The following is a 21,890-nucleotide window of genomic DNA, read 5'->3' on the forward strand; positions in this document are numbered from 1 at the left end:
GCCAAAGTCATAAAATGTTTGTGTGAATGGGTTATAGGGATCGTCCAAAGTAGTAACAACTACTGGTTTATTAATCACTTGCATCAGTACTGGATGAGTTGTTTATTTAAAACATAAAATGTCCTCAGCCCCACCTTGACCACTGAATCAGATTCTCTAATGGCGAGTCATAGGACTCTGATCCTTAACCCTCCCCAACCAGCATCTGGGTGACCCTGGCCTTGACCAAGCCCCTTATTAAACAAGTGGGGTCTCTGAGATTAATTAAGGGACTTTCATATGGTTGCATAGTGAATTTACTGGTGAAACCCAAGCTTCTGATTACAGTTCGGTGCTCCTTATATTCTTTTCTCCTACCTGTATTTTCTAATTATCTGAAATAAAATAGCACTTACATGGAGAGTTTTCAAGTTTGCAGTTGCAATTTTGCCCACAAAGCAAGCTTTGTTTCTCTTGATCTTCTTCGAGTTTGGAATGTTTTTCCTATCCCCTTAAATATGTTCTCAGATAACTTTACTATGAAAAACCAAAGGTAGATGCTTTTATCCAGGACAACTGGTTTTTAGAACAGAAATAAAAACATTATCAGAATTACGCAGCACTTTTGCAGATAAAGAAACTAAGGCCCACAGAGGTTAAACTGTAGTCTAATTAGTGGCAGTATGTTCTCCAGAAGTTGGGTTTTCTGAGCCCCAATTCAGTGCTCTTTCCACTATTCCTCATTAAAGGTTGGTGTGGGTTGTTGTTACTTGTTTTAATATAGTCATTAAATGCTAGGTTTTCAAGTTAATACATACTTTTTGCTGGTAAATCATGTATGTATATAAAATTTGGAACTTGGAACCAGTCTTGGAACCAGACTAAACAAGTAAGTTCTAGTAATACTGTCAAATATAAATACTAGAAATACTCTCTGGAGAGAATTTTGAGATTGTGGTGGTGTGGTATTTCCTGATTCTTTGGGGATTCATTTATTTATTCAGCAAATCATTTCTGAGCTCCTGTCAGGTGCTAGGTTCTACTTTGGATTTGGGACACAGTAGTAAACAAGACAGACCAAAACCCTTTTTTTCACAGAACTTATAGTCAGGAGGGGAGTAGAATGGGGAGGAGAGTGTTGGAACTGGTTTGCAATTTTAGAAAGGTTGTCCAGAGTAGGTCTCAGAAGGAAGGAAGGAAGCAAGCCATGTGGATATCAAGGGCAAGAATGTTGTAGGAGTAGCACGTTAAAAGGCTCTGAAGCAGAGAATGCTTGATGTGTTTATGGCTAAAGTGAGGAAACAAGAGGGGTAGGAGTAGGAAATTAGAACCTTGTAGGCAAACCTAAAGATTTTGGTTTTTGCTTTGAAGTGGGAAGCCAGTAGAGGGTTTTAAGTAGAATATCACTGTTTTGTGGAGAACAGAATGAGGAGGGCAAAGGTAGGAAGCTGAGAGACTAAAAGGTTATAGGAATAATCCAGGTGAGAGATAAAAGTAACTAGACGAATGTAGTTAATGGTCAGATTCTGATATATTTTGAAGTTTAAGACTTTTAAATTTGTTAAATAAAATCTTAAAAAAAAAAAAAAGACTTTTAAATTTGTTGATGGACCGGTACCATCTAACAGTGGTGAGAATGGGAGAGTCAGGGATGACTCCAGTGTTTTTGGCCTGAGCAACTAATAGAATGGAGTTACATTTTACTGAAATAGGGAGGATTGTGGATGTGCATATTTGAAGAGAAGGATCATGGAAATGCTGTTTCTATTACGTATCTTAGAATACATATCGAGTAAGCAATTTTATATAGTGGTCTGGAGTTAAGGAAGAAATCCAGACTGGAGAGAGGAAAGTATCTGTATGGCTCATACCCTTGTTTGAACCATCAAAGAGATGTGATTTTAATGAGCAATGAGACTGTTGAATATATGTGCTTGTGGAAACAGTCTCATTTACCATCTAGTTTACAGCCTATGTTGCTCATCCTTGTCTGTGGTGTACTTTTCAATAAAATGTCACAAAGTACCCTCTGCTGAATGTATATATAATTTAAATCAAGGTATGCTTTTTATTTGACTTGTTAAACCCCAACTAGTGTTTATTTTTATTTTTTTAAAGTTTTTTTTTTTTTTGTATTTTTGTTTTTTTAATTTATTTGACAAGTAGGTAGAGAACTCAAGTAGGCAGAGCAGCTGGGAGAGGGAGAAGCAGGCTCTCTGCTGAGCAGGGAGCCTGATGCGGTGTTTGATCCCAGGACCCTGGGATCATGACCTGAGCTGAAAGCAGCCTCTTAACCGACTGAGCCACTCACATGCCCCCAAATAGTGTTTAAAACAAAAACATTGTTGGGGTGCCTGGGTGGCTCAGTCGATTAAGTATCTGCCTTCAGCTCAGGTCGGGATTTCAGGGTTCTAGAATCAAGTCCCACATCAGGCTCCCTGATCAGCAGGGAACCTGTTTCTCCTTCTCCTCCAGTGACTCCCCCTGCTTGTTGTGCTCTCTCTCTCTCTCTCTCTCTCAAATAAATAAAATCTTAAAAAATCATTTATGCAGGCATAGTTTTTGTCATGGACTTTTCCTTAAGTATATAGAAATTTATATAGAAATTTCTGACATAGTTTTTAGTGTTTAAGGTAGGAATCAGCTATTTGTCTTCTGTTCTGTCTTTTCTCATTCTACACCCTATCTCCTAAAATCCTTGATGAAAGACGCACTTATATATCATGTATTGATAATGTTTTTCTATTCCTTTCTTTCTTAAGAAAATAGTAACAATACATTAATTGAAAAAAGGAAACATCAAATATGTATATTACCTTAAAGTAGAAATATTCATAGTAGCTATTAATGTCATTAATCTATGTAAAGTATATAGAGTAGTAATATGTCAAAAGATTTTCACTTTTCACTGTAAAAGATTACCTATGATACCCTTATTTTCATATTAAAATTTAACCATAAACACTTCCAAAAACTATTTCTAGGGCAGGCATTCATATATGCAAAGGGGTTTAAAAAGTTTGCATTAGGGGCTCCTGGATGGCTAAGTCAGTTAAGCATATGCCTTCAGCTCAGGTCATGATCCCAGAGTCCCCAGATCAAGTCCCACATCAGGCTCCCTGCTCAGCTGGGAGTCAGCTTCTCCCTCTGACCACCCCCCTCCTGCTTTTTCTCTCTCTTGCTCTGTCTCAAATAAGTAAATGAAATCTTTAAAAAATTATTATGCTATAGAGTTACTTAAAGCTGCATTTTAATCTAGTTAGCATAAGTTGTCCATCACCCACATTGGCATGTCCGTATAGTAGTGTCCATGAATCCTTATATAGATGCAGAGGCACAACATGTTATAAAAGCCCACCTTCAGTCCTGAGAGGAATGTAAATCAGTAAATCAGACTTTATAGTATTAATACTAAATGATCAGAGATGAGTGCTCTGATCATACACTTAACATCACAGTTTAAGTTTTGTCAAAGAGATAAATTTTTAAACCAGGATTTGAAGCTGTGTAAGGAAAACTGAACAAGACGATCAAACTTTAAATTAACTGCTTTTAATTGGTCATGTGTATGCAGATACATGCATATGAGTATTTTTTATTTCTGTGTGTCCTCACCCTAACTGAGAAGGGTGAATGTTCTAGGTGCGTGTATATGTAGAAATGAAAGAATATGATTTATTAGAACCTGGGTTTCCTTATATTTGGGGGTAAAATGCGAATGTTTCCCAGGGCTTTTTGATTCAATAAGGTAATATTTGTGGTAAGTACTATGGGAGGAATATGGCTGAAATGTTTGATAGTATTAACATAATCTACACTTTATGATAGAAAAGAAGAAATGAAATTCATTGTAGATTTTAAGGGGGTAAAATATTTTTTATGTACTTTTAAAAAGTATTCTAAATAAGGCTTCCTGTATCCTCAGTATATCTCAGTTTTCGGTTGTTATCTATTTCACATGTTATAAGATCCAGGTGCCTAATTTGAGCAAGAAATGGAATGTTAAAATCCAGATCCTTCTAGCTCCAAACCCCACCTATTGTTCTCTCTTAACCTGCTTCCAAAATGGACATAATAATTCACAAATGTACCTAAATCATCCTACTCAAGGTTGTTCTTTCACTTAAATATTACAAGGCTATTTAAATGTTTTATGTGGGGGTGCCTGGGTGGCTCAGTCACTTAAGCATCTGCCTTCAGCTCAGGTCATGATTCCAGGGTCCTGGGATTGAGCCCCACATTGGTCTCCCTGCTGAGCAGGGAGTCTACTTCTCCTTCTGCCTGCCGCTCCCCCTGCTTGTGCATACTCTCTCTCTCTTTCTGGCAAATACATAAATAAATTTTTTAAAGAAAAATAAATGTTTTACATGATTATTGTTGGGGGGGATTCTAACATTTTAAATTAGTCACATAGCTTTTTAATTTTTCCTCTTAAGAATCATGGCTCTTCTGTGCAGATGATCCTCACTGGCAAAAAAAAAAAAAAAAAAAAAGATGTTTTAAATAATCCCCTAGTCTAGTTTAAAGTAGCTCATATTTTTAAAAGTATTATGATGTGTTTTTGTTTTTCCATAATGTAGTGCTTTGTTTCTGATCCTTTTGTTCATACTCTAATTTTATTACTAAGTTAGTTACTGTTTTATATTTTTGCTACTTCTTATCTGAAATTATTTTCACATAATAAATCAAAGCTCTTTTATTTTGTGGAAGGCACTTGTCAGATGTGCAGTATATCCAGTTATTAATTTTTCTCTAAATGATGCTGCCAGGTTCTTAACTCTCAGATGAGTGCCTTATTAACACTATCAAAAATTTTATGGTGCCCACTAGAAAGAATACAGAGAAAGGAAGATCATCTTTCAAAATACCCTATTTACTCAGTAGCCAAATTGATGTTTCCGGATAAAACTTTGGTTTCTCAGCCAATATCTTGATGGTACATGAACATATCATATTTGTAATAAATAACATAGTGCAAAAATATTTGTCAAAACCATGGCTTTTTTAAATTAAAAAAAATAAAGGTAGCTAGTAAATTTGATGAGACTAATTGATTATCACATCAATGACTTCTGGAGAAAATTTCGCTATAAGTAGCCACCTTTTATGTTATGTGTAAATGTGGTTTTCCTTTATGAGCTTGTAATTTGAGATATCTATTAAAGTAATAAAAATTTCTGCTTCCCTTTTCATAGAGCTGGAGTGGACCAGAGAAATTGCTTGCTTTAGATGAGCTTATTGATAGTTGTGAACCAACCCAAGTAAAACATATGATGCAAGTGATAGAACCCCAGTTTCAGCGAGACTTCATTTCCTTGCTTCCTAAAGAGGTAAGGGTTATCAATTATAGTCTTCATTGGGTGCTATTTGAAAATATAACTCAACAGCAACCATCTTTAAACATGGTCATGCTAATTATGGTATTCAGTATTGTCGGTTTAACACTCTTAATTAGGTTGTAAATGATAAGCTGCCATGACTTAATAATATCATTTTCAGATTAAAGTATATTTATGGACTTATTAGGTGACTTCTTTCCACCACTGCAGTAAGTCATATATGAGATTAAGCTATTGAGTTCCATTAATTTGATTATTTCTTTATCTCGATTTTTTTCCCCCAGGTTATTTAAAGTCCGGCCTTTAGTTGTCATGGTACATTTATTATATATAGTAGTAGATTTTTTTAGAAATTCTGATTTTATTAAAACAGCAGTGTTTTTTTTTCTTATTTTGTTGTTTATTTATCCAAAGTCCCTAATAATCCTTAACAGTTTTGTGATTCTATAAATTATAGTTCTGTTAACTTACATTGTGTAATTGTTTTGAAAAATACGGAATTTCACATGTATATCTTTTTCTACTGATCATTCCTTTTCTTGCCCCCATCTTTCTCTCTCTCTCTCTCTCTCTCTCTCTCTCACACACACACACACACACAATCATAGATTTCCTGCATTGATTATATCTTTATAGCATTTCTTTTGGAATCATTTATGCTCATTTGTTTTTTAGCTTAGATGTAGTTCTTTTACGGATGTTATATGCTTCACAGTTTCATTTCTGTCTGCAAACAAATAATGTAAAATTAAATAATCAATGTCACCATGGTTTATATTTTCACAAATTATATATGTGCCACTAATTATATATCAGCTAAGAAGACAATATATTAAACAGTAATATACCACTGAAAATGATCTGGAAACTTCAAATATGAAAGGAGTCAACTCTTTTAAATAACCATTCTAAATATCCTATGGATATTAAACATCGTCTCAAAAATAATTTCACATCGGATATGAGTAAAATAGTTTTATCATATTTAATGTATGAAACTAAGCATTACTCCAGGAAAAAAAGACAAACTAAAATGTTACTGCTTTGGAATGATTTTTTACAGTGGTTAAAAAAAAAGTTGCATTGTCCTAGAAAGAATTTTTTTACTCTTGCTGGCTCATTCTAAAACTGAACCCTTTGAATGGAATTGGCTTAGGAAATGATATAAACTCTCTTTGCTTCCAGAAGAACATTCATAGTAGGTAGCACTTTCATAAGTATTTGACTGAAAGTGAAGTTAGTCACCTCTGATATTATTATGGTATATATATCATGGTTTCCTTGGCTGTCCTCCTTATTTTAGAAGGTAGTATTTTTTTAATATACAGACTTCTGCATAGTCTCGTTTGTCCCCTTATCTCTATGAGTGGTGATTATTTTGTTTTACTTTATTTGTATTTGCATAATAACTTTTGAACACTCAAAAATGTGATTCAAAGTCAGGAGAATATGAAATATTTTTAAGAGTCTAAGAATTAAGCACAAATTATTGATAACTGATGTAAATGTAATAAAGATTTTCTTGGACTAACTCTCCTTTTAAATATTGCCTGAGGAAATAGAAGGAAGCGTAGATAGAAGAATGAGAGAGGGCTCTGACTCTGCAGATCATCTGTGTTTTCCTTTTTTTCAACTAGTAGGAAGCATTTCCTATTTTGAAAAAAAATGCTTTTTTTTAATATGTGGAGAAATAATGGTATAGGTCTAAATCTTTGAGGAAACTATTATCTTATTAGAGACTATGTACTATTATTATTTAAAACATTACCTTCATGTCAGGAAATGGACTTAAAATAATTTTCATATAATTCCTTTCAACAGATCTCAAAGCTCTTTACCAACACATATTAATCTCAAAACCTTGAAAAAATCTCACTAGTCTCACATGGGAGGCTTGTGATAAACAGCATTATCCTTATTTTTGTAAGTGAATACCAAGAAAAGCATAGTGATATAGTAGATGGCCTAGAGTAAAACTTAAATTCTTAACATAGGATCAGCCAACATTTTCTTTATTCTTTTCCCTCCCTCTTTCAACTTAGTTCAATCCATGGAAATATAGCAGTTCTGGGCAAGTATTATCTACCTCTCAAGTATAACATGGTGGTCTCTAATGTAGGTTACATAAGAGAAGAACAAAAAAAGGGCGACTCACACTGAAATTTCAAGTTTGGTCAAAGAAAAGTTAATTTTATGAAACAGATTTTCAACTTAAGAGCTTCTGTCTAGTGGAAGTCCTTAGGAGGAATTACTATCTAGATTTTACCTTTAGGACAAATGAATAGAAAACTGCATTAGCCACACCATTTTAGTTGGCTGGAAGAAACCTGTAATTCCCTGCTTTGGTGTTTTAAGGATGTAGTTCAGGACAGTGCCCACTCTCTGGTCCCTGTAAGGAGCCCCGCTTGACAAAACCTTGCTTCCTTTGAGGATCTGGTATACTTCTTCCATAATAAACACTAAGAATTGTGTAACTAATTACCATTCCCTTTTTGCTTGGCAGTTTAATTAAAAAACCATGTAAGATACTGTTGCCAGTATATTTGTATTCTACTTTCCCCTGGTTTAAACCTCCTTTTCTGATTTATATTTTTACTGGTTCTGATTTTCTTATTCATATTTTTTATTTTGCTGTGTGTGTTTTCTGAAATACTTAGATGTTTTGAATAGAACTGATTAGATTTAAATAGAATAAGTTGAAGTTCATGGTTGAGTTAGGTTCTTTGCTATTTTAAAGGAAAGTGTGCCAGTTACCTGTGGGGTTAGCACTTCAACATTCTTTAGCGCCTAAGTATTTCTTTACTCTTTAAAGCAGACAGACCTTAGACTAGGTGATCTCACAGTCACCGGTAATGAAGGATATTGTAACTGATGATTTGGGATGTACCTTTGAAATCTAAGGTGCTCTGGATTTGTTTTCTAACCTTTAAGATCCAGTGACTGTTTCTGTGAATTACATGATTTCTACTGGATAACTAAGCAAAGAAGAGCCTTTTTCATGTGACCATATTAAATATCTTGGGCACTAAATAGCATCTCTTTTCCACGAGTATAACTTTGTGCCTGATAATTTTTATGTTAAATATCAATTTCACATAGAAGAAAAAGAATATGGTGCTTTCCCATTACTGGTATACTGACACTGAGGAAACTTGTCCGGGCTTTGATAGATTGAATAATTTCAAAATTAAGTGACTTATGGAGTATCCACTAAAGAAGTACAGTGTTGAGATATATATGTGTTTGTGTATTTGTATATGTGTATACATACACACATATACGTAGCTTGTTGAATATATAGTCATGCCTTTTTATTTAAAATGATTCCGACTAAATGGGCTTCTCTGATAGACCAAAACTGATTATTCCACAGAAATATTTTTACTGTCAAATAGTAGTAGTAGTATTAAATTGAATACTGACTGGTTGGAGTACTTTCTATATGAAATGTACTCAATAAATATGTGATTAATGATGAACTCTCTATATGCAAAGTTCTTGGGTAAGCACAATTTATGTCATGTAATTACTGTTTAGTATCAGAAAACAATTCAAACTGTGCTTTTACTCGCCATATGGCCTTTAGCCATTTGAATAATAGTTTGTTTTAATACTTATAATTTAATTTCTGTGAAAACTAAACTTTATTGCTGTGTTTAGCTCATTTTGATTCTAATATTGTAACTTAAATTTTTATGTGATTAGTGAGGCTAATTGGATAAGCATACTCAGAAGCTACTATTCCCTTCTTCTTTCTTCTGCCCTTATTTACTTGAATTGACTATACATGCTGAAAAAAAAGTTGATGGTTTGGAAATATTGGAAACAAAATTTAAAATCAGTGATATACTAAAGAGCTAGTTCAAACCTACAAAAATCTATCTGGCCCATCAAGAAAATCCCCATAAACAATGTAAAGTAATTAGAACCTAATTTTATATGCCTGTGGAGCAATTTATTAATTGTTGGTAAAGGGTATAAATGTTTGAAAAGTTCATCATTGTGATAATAAATACTTTTTGTGGTAAAGAACCATTAATTATCTCTATCAGGAGTGATCTGAAATCATGTCACACAGAATATCTAGAAATCTCTTTTTTTTGGGAAAGATTTTATTTGTTTATTTGACAGACAAAGATCACAAGTAGGCAAAGAGCCAGGCAGAGAGAGAGGGAGGAAGCAGGCTTCCCACCGAGCAGAGAGCCTGATGCGGGGCTCGATCCCAGGACACTGAGACCATGACCCGAGCTGAAGACAGAGGCTTTAAACCACTGAGCCACCCAGGCACCCCGAAATCTCATTTCTTAATTTAAGTCCTGTCTTGAGTGAATTTATTTGGTCATGGGGAGAGAAAAGCACAGAATCTAAACAACTAGTAAAGTATACCTATATACATAAATGGTAGAATTCTCGAGTTGAGGCTCACAGAACAAAGGCAAAAGCAGAGACAGAGAGGCTTAATAAGTATTCCTTGAAGAGGTGAAGTTGGTGGAGTGAAGTTCATAAAAACCAATACAGTAAGTTTTTTAAGTCTGGTATATATTTAAGGTTGACTATTAGAAAGTACTCCCTTTTGTAATTAAAGAAAATAGAATGTAGAATTATATTACGTTTATCTAGAAGTACTTCATTCTATAGAAGATTGTTCTAGATAAGTTAATTATTTATATGTTAAACATACACACACACACACACACACACACACATGCACGCACGCACACACATATATATTTAAAACATGGGTATATTATGCTTTTTCCTTTCCATAGCTGGCACTTTATGTGCTTTCATTCCTGGAACCCAAAGACCTGCTACAAGCGGCTCAGACGTGTCGCTACTGGAGAATTTTGGCTGAAGACAACCTTCTCTGGAGAGAGAAATGCAAAGAAGAGGGTAAGGTTCAAAATCACAAAGAGAAGATCTTTATACTTTGAAAAAGCAAAGTGATTCAGAAAGCAAATAGAAAAAGTAAAAATTAGAAGTTTTATGTGCATGTAGACTAAAGTAGTGGATAATTGAGAAAAGAACTTTGGCAGCCTATCAAAGAATCAAGAATGAGTCTTCATTTACATTCATCTACTTATATAAAATCCACAGGTTATTCCATACATTCAGATGAGCCAAATCTTGGAGCTAACCCCTTTAATGAGCACTAATAACTAATAGGAAATAGGTCTGATTTGCTTCCCAGTCTCTAGTATAATTAATAACCAATGAAAAGATCAAGATGAGGATGATTTAAAGGAAACCTGAAAAACAAAACACAGACCCATAGATACAGAAAGCAAATTGATGGTTGCCCGAGGGAAGGGTTGCTGGGGCGGAGGAGGGAGGGTGGTAAAATGTTGTAATTATTCCAATTCTTAATTTAAATTAACTTCCAATTATGAAATAAGTATGTCATGGAGATAAAATGAAAGCATGGGAAATATAGTCAATAATATTGTAGTAACTTTGTGAGTTGACAGAGGATAACTAGATTCATTATGGTGACCATTTTGCAATGTATATAAATATCGAATCACTATGCTGTACACCTGTTATTAATATAGTATATCAGTTATACCTCAGTTAAAAGACAAAAGACCTAAATATAAACTTTTGCTTAAAATAAGATATATATGAATTTCTACCAGTGATTTTATGGATGAGAAAGGTGTCCTGCCACTCCAATATTTACAATTAGAGATAAAGGTTATAATTGCAGCTGTCCTTGGGAGACATACTCACTGACTGGAATCCACAGGAATGAGTGACTATTCACTCATGCACTCATAAAATAGAATAGAATAGAATAAAATAAGGGAAACCCCAAAATTATATAGACAGTAGTCAAATATTCCATATTCTATTCTTTCCTTCCATAAATATTTATTGAACACCTCCTATGGGCTAGACATTCTTAAATGCTGGGGATATAATAGTGAACTCCCATTTTCTTCCCATCATGGAGCTTATGTTCTTGAAAACTGTGGGAAAAAAAAAAATCTCCTTTCTTAGTAGAAGAGAAGGTATCATGCATATTAACTAAAGAAAGAATCTTTTTTTCCAGCAGGCATATAGAAAAATTATATTTTTGAAAAAAATGTAAAGATCTGATTTATCTCTGATAAGCAAAAATTTTTAGAAACAATCATAGAGCATGAGACAGATACTCTGTAGGTTATCCTCCCCTTCAAAGAAGTTACAGGTGAGTGAAAGGTTAAGATCTAAGAGAGTTGGTTTCTAATCCTGCCTCTGCCCTGTCCGTAACTTGGACTAATTAGTGAAGAGAAGGCTGTTCTCAAGAATCTATATTGTACGAAATGGGATTAATCATCCCTGCCTTACCTTCTCTCATAGAATCATTATTTTGATGACTTTAAAAAAAAAAATTATGCTAACATATACCTAAGACAGAATTTCTTCTAACCATTTTTAAGTGTACAGTTCAGTAGCATTAAGTACATTTGTGTTGTTATACAGTCCATCTCCAGAACTTTTTTATCTATATTGCCTGAAAGTCCATCCCTATTTAATAGTAACTCCTTAGTCCTCCTCCCTGTAGCACCTGGAGACCACCATTCTGTTTTCTGTCATCCAGAGTTTGACTACTCTGGATGCCTCATATAAAGTGGAATCATATGGTATTTGTTTTTTTGTGACTGGCTTATTTCACTTTGCATACTTGTCTTGAAGGTTTATCCATGTGGTGGCGTGTGTCAGAATTACCTTCTATTTAAGTCTGAATAAATATTCCATTGTATGTGTGTGTGTGTGTGTGTGTGTGTGTGTGTGTGTGTGTGAATACACACACATTTTGCCTCTTCATTCATCCACTGATGGGTGCTTGGGTTTCTTCCACCTTTCAGCTATTATGAATGATTGCAGCTCTGAACATGGGTGTACAGATATCTGTTCAAGTCTCTGCTTTTAATTCTTTAGGGTGTATATCCAGAATTAGAATTGCTGGATGATATGGTAATTCTATGTTTAATTTTTCTGATGAACCACCATACTATTTTCCATAGCTGCTATACCATTTTATATTCCCACAAACATTGCATAAGGGCTCAAATTTCTGCACATCCTCACCAGCATTTCATAGGATTATTTAGAAAAAGAAATGAAAAAGTCAGTATGAAAACATGCCATAGAGAATGCAAACTTTATATTATTGTTTTATAATAACTCTTAGAAATTGGACAGCATCCTGTTTTTAAGTGGTTTTGAGCATGGGAGGAAATTAGATACATTATAAAATGTGTAATTTTTATTGGTGACAGCAGTTATACTCTCACTCTTTAAAACTTTAGGTATCGATGAACCATTGCACATCAAGAGAAGAAAAGTAATAAAACCAGGTTTCATACACAGTCCATGGAAAAGTGCATACATCAGGCAGCACAGAATTGATACTAACTGGAGGCGAGGAGAACTCAAATCTCCTAAGGTAACTGAACTCTTGCACAACAATAGCAGCAACCACTGATCAGTGTTGGTACCTAGTATGCTCTTCTTGGCCAGCAGTTAACTTGACATCTATATCCTGTAGAAAGAAAACAGTGTATTTTTAAATAACTGAACGTGTAATGGATGATAGTTCTCTATTGCTAATTTCTCCAGTTTGACAATTGACTGTACTTGAATAAAAGAGGAGTTGGAGTGCTTGTCATTTTACCTTAGGTAAATGAAAATTTCTGAATATCCTGTTGAATTTTGTGTCATATACGTTTACCTGAGAATTTGCTTGCTCTCTGACCACGTAGTTAGAACATGATTTTTTGAGGAGTGCCTATTTGTGTTTTGGGTGTTTCTTGTGAGTTTTATTTTTATAAATTTAAGCATATTACTGATTTTCTGTCTTACTGTAAGTATATAAATAGTGGCAAAATGCTTGAAATTCTTAGATGTATTTATACAACTGGAAAAAAGCAATTAGGGAAGATACTGTTAATGTATAACTATGTATAGATTATGACAAGTGTTGTTTTTTGAGAGAGTGAGCGGGTGCAAGTGGGTGGGGGGAGAAGGGCAGAGGGAGAAGGAGAGACAGGGAGAATCTCAAGCAGGATCCATACCCAGCATGGAGCCCTACTGGGGGCTCAATCACATGACCCTGAGATCATTACCTGAGCTGAAATCAAGAGTCAGACCCTTAACTGACTGAGCCATCCAGGAGCCCCAGGCCTTTTGTGTTTTAATTTGATTAAGTTGATAATTATTGTTACTCTTGTCTTTCTAGTTTGTAGGTGCTTCTGTTTTTGTGTGTGAAAATTGCAAAACAGAGATGCATATTTTTTTGTTTGAACAGATAAATTATTATACATTTGTGTTTGAACCATCTTTATGATGTCTTGACTCACTCAATTTTAATAGCTGATATCTCTCATATAAATCATAGAATTGGAAAAAATGAAATGTTTAATACTTGATTCATCATTCAGGAAGGATGATACTTTGTGTTTTATATAAATTATAATTTTAGAAATAGACTAGATTGCTGTTCCTATTTATTGCTTTTCTTTTCACTAGTATTTTAAAGAACATAATTTAATAACATTTCGAATCTGTACATTTATCTTGTAGGTTCTAAAAGGACATGATGATCATGTGATCACATGCTTGCAGTTTTGTGGTAACCGAATAGTTAGTGGTTCTGATGACAACACTTTAAAAGTCTGGTCAGCAGTCACAGGCAAAGTAAGCTTACTTCTCTCTATACTTCACTGTTTGTATATGTCTTTGCAAAGATCAAGCAGGGAAAACATGGGTTCACTTTTTTTTTTTTTTTTTTTTTTTAAAGATTTTATTTATTTATTTGACAGAGAGATCACAAGCAGGCAGAGAGGCAGGCAGAGAGAGAGGAGGAAGCAGGCTCCCGTAGAGAGCAGAGAGCCCGACGCGGGGCTCGATCCCAGGACTCTGAGATCATGACCTGAGCCGAAGGCAGCGGCTTAACCCACTGAGCCACCCAGGCGCCCCATGGGTTCACTTTTGACCGCAGCTTATTTCGATAACAAATATCAGAGCTTCTAATTTAGTTTTTTCCCTGGCAGCAAAGATAATGTTCCTCAGGATAGGGATGTCATTAGTTTCTTCCTGTAAATAGTTTGTCTATCTTTGTGACTTCATTATTATATGATTTTTACAGAGGTGCTTTATCTTTTTCTTGGCTTTATTTTTCACACTTTTACTAACCATCTCAGTTATATTGTCCTTTTTAAACTTTTTCAAAACTATGATTGAGGGGTAATTTTTTTTCTTTGTAGACTGCTTTGTTGATAACTTACCTATAGTTTAGAAGTCAAATAAATCATGTTAATTTAGACTGTCTTAAGCCCGGTGAGATGAAAAGTAAAGCAGATACAGTATTTAAGTAGGAGTTTGAAGAAAAAAAGCAGCCCAAGCAATCAGTTTCACTGCATGCAATATTACACCTTAATGGTTCTGTGGTGAATACTTATTTTTATCTGTCCACTGGAGAATGTTTTCATAAATTAAGTAATTGACCGGTTAAAAAAAAAACAAAAAAAACAGGAAAATGTGAGGGGGAGAAAACCTGTCTTTAAAATGTCTTACAGCATGCTGATTCTTGGGCAAGAGCCTTCTAAATATTCCAAGTCAGATGTTAACATTTTTTTAAGGCAGCTTCATATTTCCATAGTGTAATATTAGTTTTGGATTTATTTCAGAGTTTTAATATCTGTCTTTACTTGTCTAGAAGTACCTTGCCTGGCTCCTAACTATTGCCTTGGGGCAGATTCAGATGAAATGTGGTATGTAGCCACACCTAACACGGTTGGCATTCTTTCATTGAATCCATTCCTATGGAAGAAGCCAAATTGCAATTTTAGCATTATTTCATCAGAGAGACCAGGCTGGGGCTGTCATCCTTTAATGAGAAGTGTTTTACTTTCTACATACCTGTTCCTCAGTTGTATCCGTGTTTAATATATAATTCTACTGAATAAGCAAAGCGATCGATAGTGATGGTATCATGTTATATTGATGTGAAAAATTGTTTTCTGATGTGCCAAACAAATTGTGTGAATAACTTTACCCCAGATTTTAATGAGCTACTGAAATGTTATGTAAATCTTTTTTCTTTCTACCCGAAAGTAATCATCTTAAATGTTTTTCCAGTGTCTGAGAACATTAGTGGGACACACAGGTGGAGTATGGTCATCACAGATGAGAGACAATATCATCATTAGTGGATCTACAGATCGGACTCTAAAAGTGTGGAATGCAGAGACCGGAGAATGTATACATACCTTATATGGGCATACTTCCACTGTCCGCTGTATGCATCTCCATGAAAAAAGGTAAGGGAAAATCCTGTGATGGTTGGGAATTCTTCCTCTGTTCCTTCTGAATTTGAGGTTTTTTTGTGTTGTATAATACAGTGTTTATTAGAGAGATAGTGATAGTGTGCTCTTAAATTAGACTTTAATTATTAGACTTAAGATGTTTCTGTACTAACAAAGTAGCAGTGTATTGCCTTAAAATTGGGGGATTATCTTTAAATTTCCTTCTTCATTTAATGGCATTGTTGGCTTCCTGCTTGAAACTCTCTTCTCTACTCTTGGGTGGCACTTTATTGTTCTATATCTTTGATGCCTCATCTCCAAAAAAAATCTCTCTCTCTCTCTCTCTCTCTCTCTGGCTCTCTCTCTTTCTCTCCCTCTCTCTCTTTAATATTTATATCTCTGCTAGCAGGACACATTCAGTTATTCACGCTTCAAGCTTCTGAGTATTCTTAATTACCCACCCACCCTATCCCAACTCCATCCTGTCCCCTTATATCGAGACAAAAGCTGAGGTCTGTGGGGTTTTGTTGAGTCTCTCATTACCGATCACCTGAACTAGTGACATAGCTTTCACACTTGGTTTTCTCACCTGTTACACAACTGACAGAGAATCCTTTTCTAATTATGATAGTATCACTGCCTTTTGAGAGCCTTCTGTTGTCTGTCAAATCGAGGAAGAAATCCTCAATCCAGTTTTCAAAATAGTTTCAGCCAACCCAGACTGCTTGCCTTTTTTTCTTTTCAGTGCCTTTGCTGTTGCTTTGATCTCCTCCTACAAAGCCCTTCTATTAAAGTCCTTTCGATCTTCTATTGGCATGTCTTCACAGTACCTTGTTAAACAAATGTGATTTCGACTTCGTTTATCAAAAACGGTCTCTCTGGCAGTCCTTACCATGAATCTGCTCCAGTCCTTACCTTTAATTCTGTCCACAACATCATCTTTGTGAGAACCATTACATTAAGTAGATTTCACGCTAGATTTGTAATATGTGAATAAAAGTACCTTTTCATTTGTAATTTGAATCTACTTTAAGTAGTGTGCTCTACTATTAAAATTTGGGGGAGTTGATATTAAGAGAACTTGTATTTCAGCTTCCATTATATTCTGCCTTAAATCTCTCGATGTTCTTTTCTACTCTTCCAAATGTAAAAACTGTGGCCTATCTTTATCTCTTAAGAATGACATGCAGATACCTGAGTTTTCAGCTCTCCTTCGTAATCCAAAGGTGATTGCGATGTTTGTATCACTCCAGTCTTCAGAAGAGCATAGCTTTAATAATGTTGGCCCAAATTTTTAAGGGATTTCTATTGCCTCCCCATGTGTATCTTCTCCAAAATTTGCATATCTTAATACCTCCATAACCTATTGACTATAATTATAAGCATAAGCAGCCTTTGTTTGAAGATATTCTAAAACTAGTTTGTTACAAAAATTATAATGGTATAAGGCCATATAATGGTATATAATGGTATAAAGCACATATCTTTAACTATTTAAATTCCAATTTCAGATTTATTTTGTTGAATAACATTTATTAAATTTTTTCCCTAGTCACAAAGAGAATGTATGATTATCACTGAAAGTTTGGGAAATGGCAGAAAGAATAAAGAAGAAATACAGAATTTTTCAAAATACTACCACCAGAGTTCTCCCATTAACGTTTTAGAGATGTTGCCCACATTAGCTTTTTATTTCTAAAATCAAGATCTTGTGTATGTATTTGGAGCCAGCGGCTGCTGCTGTTGCTGCCGTTGCTTCTGCTTCAGATGCAGTACAGCAGTCTTCAACAGTCCCACAGAACCCCGGGTGCTACACGGCCGCTTGTAAATGTGGGAACCAAGCAGGTGGAATTCTGGGCTTCCCAACTTCCCATCCCAGCCAGAATAACTTGACTTTTGTATGTTTATATATCAAAATTTTATATAGGATTTCTTTGAAAATGGGTGTTCCTGCTTAAGAAAAGGAAAAGTTCAGTAACCACTGACTTTATATGTCACGTTTTCTCATGCTATTAAAAATTCTAATACTTTTTTTGTTTGTTTGTTTTCCCCCCTACAGAGTTGTTAGCGGTTCCCGAGATGCCACTCTTAGGGTTTGGGATATCGAGACAGGCCAGTGTTTACATGTTTTGATGGGTCATGTAGCAGCAGTCCGCTGTGTTCAATATGATGGCAGGAGGGTTGTTAGTGGAGCATATGATTTTATGGTGAAGGTGTGGGATCCAGAGACGGAGACCTGTCTACACACGTTGCAGGGGCATACTAATAGAGTCTATTCATTACAGGTAAGAGGTCGTATCTCTCCTACCCCTTAGATGCTTTACTGATGAATCATGAGATTGTTTTACTCAGATAATCACTGTCAAATTGCTGATTAAATACAATCCAAAAAAGACAAATCAAACTATCCTGTTGTTTACATATGCTTTCAAATTGGCATGGAAAAAGCATAAATTTTTAACTTATTTAATTAATTTGTTTCATTTTTTTCTGTGATCTGTTTTTCCTCTAAAATACAAATATTAGTCTTGGAACCTGAAACTTTGGAGCTCTAAGTTTTACTACATTAATTAGTGGGTAGATAGTCTCATAGGAAAATGACCTGAATTTTAATAAACTCCTTAGCAGAGGATTTATTTGGCCAAAAGCTGCCCCTTTGCCTTGATAGCTGAAAGTTGATGGACCATGTAATTGTGACCCATTCCCATTCAAAGTGGAAGTGGAGCTTTCTGGATCAGGCTCCTTTACCATCAAAGGGCTACTGATCTGTAGTCATAGGAAGTAAATTTGACTAAACTGATTTTTTATTTTTTACATTTGAACATAATATTTTGGAATGAATTGTCATATTTTGAAATAGCTAGATTAATAGCAAATTTAGAAAATGGGTCTTGTTTTATTTTCTGAAAGACAGCATTTTCAATTTTTCTATTACTTATGTAATTTATTTACCAGTTACTACCTATTAGTGATCAGCAAGATTAGTACATAGTCACAGTGCTGACAGTTCTCTGTTCTTGGAATATTTGTTTCTTAATTCATGGAATACTGTGTCTGTGTCACAAAATATCGATATATAATAAAGGTATATTAACTTAGAAAAGGTTATGAATTTGGAGGAGAGGGAATTGACTGAAGTTGTTTTTATGTTTTGTGATATGTTCAGTACCTTAATGAATATAATCTCATTTAAGTAAACCGATAGATTGAGAAGAGGTAGCAGTATTATTCCAGATCTTCTAGGAATTGATATTTATTGACTCCTGGAGAAGAGAGGCTATATAGCTTGCTTTTGTTATCAAAATGCCACTTCTTGTAATTCCAAATGTAATTACCTATTGGTGCATTTCCTAATTAATATTTGGTTCTTGTAAATGAAATTTTTATTTTACATACAGTTTTAATGGAACTTACTTCTAAACATCATGAGGGTTATCTCTAGTCTTTTCATGCCATAGGTTTATTAACAAACACAGCATTTATCATGGGCTATGTCAGTAGTTTCAACTTTCTGTTGGGAAGTAAGACTCAGATGATAATCCTTATTGAATGATCCATGATATTTAGCTGGTCATCTGTGGCCAGATGATCTGCAAGTAACATGTTCATTTTACATGTTTTGTTCTCTTTTAATTGTTCCTGCATCTAGTTCGAAGCCACTGGCCATAAAAATATTAGCAATTCTCAGGGCACCTGGATGGCTCAGTCAGTTGAGCTTCTGACTCTTGATTTCTGCTCCAGTCATGATCTCAAGGTCATAGAATCGAGCCCTGCCTTGGGCTCCGTGCTCAGAGGGGAGTCTCAGAGGAGATTCTCTCTCTCCTATCCCTCTGTCCCTCCCCTGCCTCTCGAAAATACATAAATAAATCTTTTTTTAAAAATTAGCAATTCTGATAGAAGCTTCTGAGAACATAAACTGTAGGTTTGCTTGATTACCTGCACTTTACCTTGTTACTTCATTTTGTTCCTGGCATTACCTGTTTCCCTGCTTTATTTTTCTTCCCTGTAGGATTAAGGTCAATAAATAATATCAAGAATATCACACTTCTAGTCTAATAAGCTGTGTCTATTGTAGTTTGATGGCATCCATGTGGTCAGTGGATCTCTTGATACATCAATCCGAGTGTGGGATGTGGAGACGGGGAATTGCATTCACACGTTAACAGGACACCAGTCGTTAACAAGTGGAATGGAACTCAAAGACAATATTCTTGTCTCTGGGAATGCAGATTCTACAGTTAAAATCTGGGATATCAAAACAGGACAGTGTTTACAAACATTGCAAGGTAAGTCTTGGCTACTTAGCTTTAGTTGTGTTCATTGAAAATGGGATTGTTAGAAGAGAAATACGGAGCTTTTATGTCACAAAAAGAATTAACCTCATACAAAATAAAAATGCTTATTTTGGATAAGTTTCTGAGCATTTTCACTCTGACGTGACAGAACTAGGTTACCCCTGAGAAATTGTTTTAAATTATGTTTTTAATACTTAAATACTTCCTACATGTACAGTTAACTCTACCTAACCTTAAAGAACAGTGTGAAGAAAGATCTAGGCTATATCATAGAAGCAACAGACTCTTTTTTTCTTTTTCAGTGATTTTTTTTTTTTTAATTTGTAGTCCAATTTTAAAGCATTACCTTACTGGGGGCGGTGGGGGGGGGGCAGGAGAGCATCTCTAATCTGATAGAAAATTGCTTTGGCCTCAACTTAGATCCTTTAACCATCTGCTTAACTAGGATGGAAGGAATAATAGCACCCAGTAAAATGAAGAAAGAATCATGTGAAAACCACTAATACTAAATGAGGCACAACAGTGTTAACATTTTATATCATGATTAACTTCTTTTTATTGGTCATAGCCCTGAAAAGTGGTTTTTTTTTTTTTTTTTCAGTGAGGCCATCTGGTGGGCCTGCACTGCAACTTTTTACTCATTGGTTGTGTCTATTCCTCAGAGTTTTGGAATTGTGGTCATTCAGCCTTTGCCTTTGAGTGGTCAGTTCCAAGTGGTGAGGGTGGTAGATTTCCTGCCCATTCATCCATCAGCAGAATCCGTGAAACTGATCTGTCTCCATCACCACTAAGAAAGCTCTTATTTACACAGCCAAAAAACAAAATGTGTGCCTGGTAGCTAACCAAGCTTCCTGGAAGACAGAACTCTTGAAAGTTAATGCTTCAGTTACAAATAGCTACCAGATTTTCTTGCAACCCTGCTGATCCTAAAATACTCACAGTTTCTAAATATGCAGCATTTTAAATATTTCATTTATTGTATGTTCTAATGTAGTAGGCTACAATTACAGTGTAACTTACCCATACCCATGATTTCTAACCAGTAATTTAATTCCTTTGGTTTTGCCTAGGTCCTAACAAGCATCAGAGTGCTGTGACCTGTTTACAGTTCAACAAGAACTTTGTAATTACCAGCTCAGATGATGGAACTGTAAAACTATGGGACTTGAAAACGGGTGAATTTATTCGAAACCTAGTCACATTGGAGAGTGGGGGGAGTGGGGGAGTTGTGTGGCGGATCAGAGCCTCAAACACAAAGCTGGTGTGTGCAGTTGGGAGTCGGAATGGAACTGAGGAAACCAAGCTGCTGGTGCTGGACTTTGATGTGGACATGAAGTGAAGAGCAGAAAAGACAAATTTGTCCAAATGTGTAGACGATATACTCCTTGCCCTTCCCCCTGAAAAACAAACAAAAAACAGAAAACAAAACAAAACAAAAAAACAACAGAAGAAAAAAGAAAAAAAAGAAAAAAAAAGAAAGAAAAAAGAAAAAGAAAAAAAAATCCCTTGTTCTCAGTGGTGCAGGATGTTGGCTTGGGGCAACAGAGTGAAAAGATCTACAGACTAAGAAGGAAAAGAGGAAGACATGACAAACCGTAACTGACAAGAGAGGCGTCTGCTGTCTCATCACATAAAAGGCTTCACTTTTGACTGAGGGCAGCTTTGCAAAATGAGACTTTCTAAATCAAACCAGGTGCAATTATTTCTTTATTTTCTTCTCCAGTGGTCACTGGGCAGCGTTAACGCTGAAGCTTCGTTACAGATTCTGTTAGCCTGTCCTTTTACCACTGAGACCTAGGAAGGGGCTGCAATAACACCCATATGAGGACTGGCTGACTTTCTCAATAGAGAGCATCTGCAACAAAAAGTCATTTTTCTGGAGTGGAAAAGCTAAAAAAAAAAAAAAATTACTGTGAATTATTTTTGTACAGTTATCATGAAAAGCTTTTTTTTTTTTTTTTTTTTTTTTTTTTTTTTTTTTTTTT

At 35.1% G+C, this 21,890-nt stretch overlaps 1 protein-coding gene across 5 annotated transcripts in view; it reads left to right on the forward strand.

The window, feature by feature from the left end:
• The window catches only part of LOC111155719 (F-box and WD repeat domain containing 7), a 230,656-nt gene extending 208,844 nt beyond the window's left edge, over positions 1–21,812 (forward strand). For all 5 annotated transcript variants that reach the window (XM_022516066.1, XM_022516057.1, XM_022516076.1 and 2 more), the window contains 8 exons: positions 5,175–5,309; positions 10,088–10,211; positions 12,614–12,750; positions 13,887–14,000; positions 15,444–15,625; positions 17,670–17,895; positions 19,686–19,896; positions 20,976–21,812. In XM_022516066.1, the coding sequence (XP_022371774.1) occupies positions 5,175–5,309; positions 10,088–10,211; positions 12,614–12,750; positions 13,887–14,000; positions 15,444–15,625; positions 17,670–17,895; positions 19,686–19,896; positions 20,976–21,244 (1,398 nt within the window). In that variant the 3' untranslated portion in view covers positions 21,245–21,812. The remainder of the gene's footprint in view (positions 1–5,174; positions 5,310–10,087; positions 10,212–12,613; positions 12,751–13,886; positions 14,001–15,443; positions 15,626–17,669; positions 17,896–19,685; positions 19,897–20,975) is intronic.
• The last annotated feature ends 78 nt before the right edge of the window (positions 21,813–21,890 follow it).

This window comes from Enhydra lutris, unplaced genomic scaffold, assembly GCF_002288905.1.
Source record: "Enhydra lutris kenyoni isolate GAN:26980312 unplaced genomic scaffold, ASM228890v2 scaffoldscaffold3, whole genome shotgun sequence".
Classification (NCBI taxonomy): domain Eukaryota; kingdom Metazoa; phylum Chordata; class Mammalia; order Carnivora; family Mustelidae; genus Enhydra; species Enhydra lutris.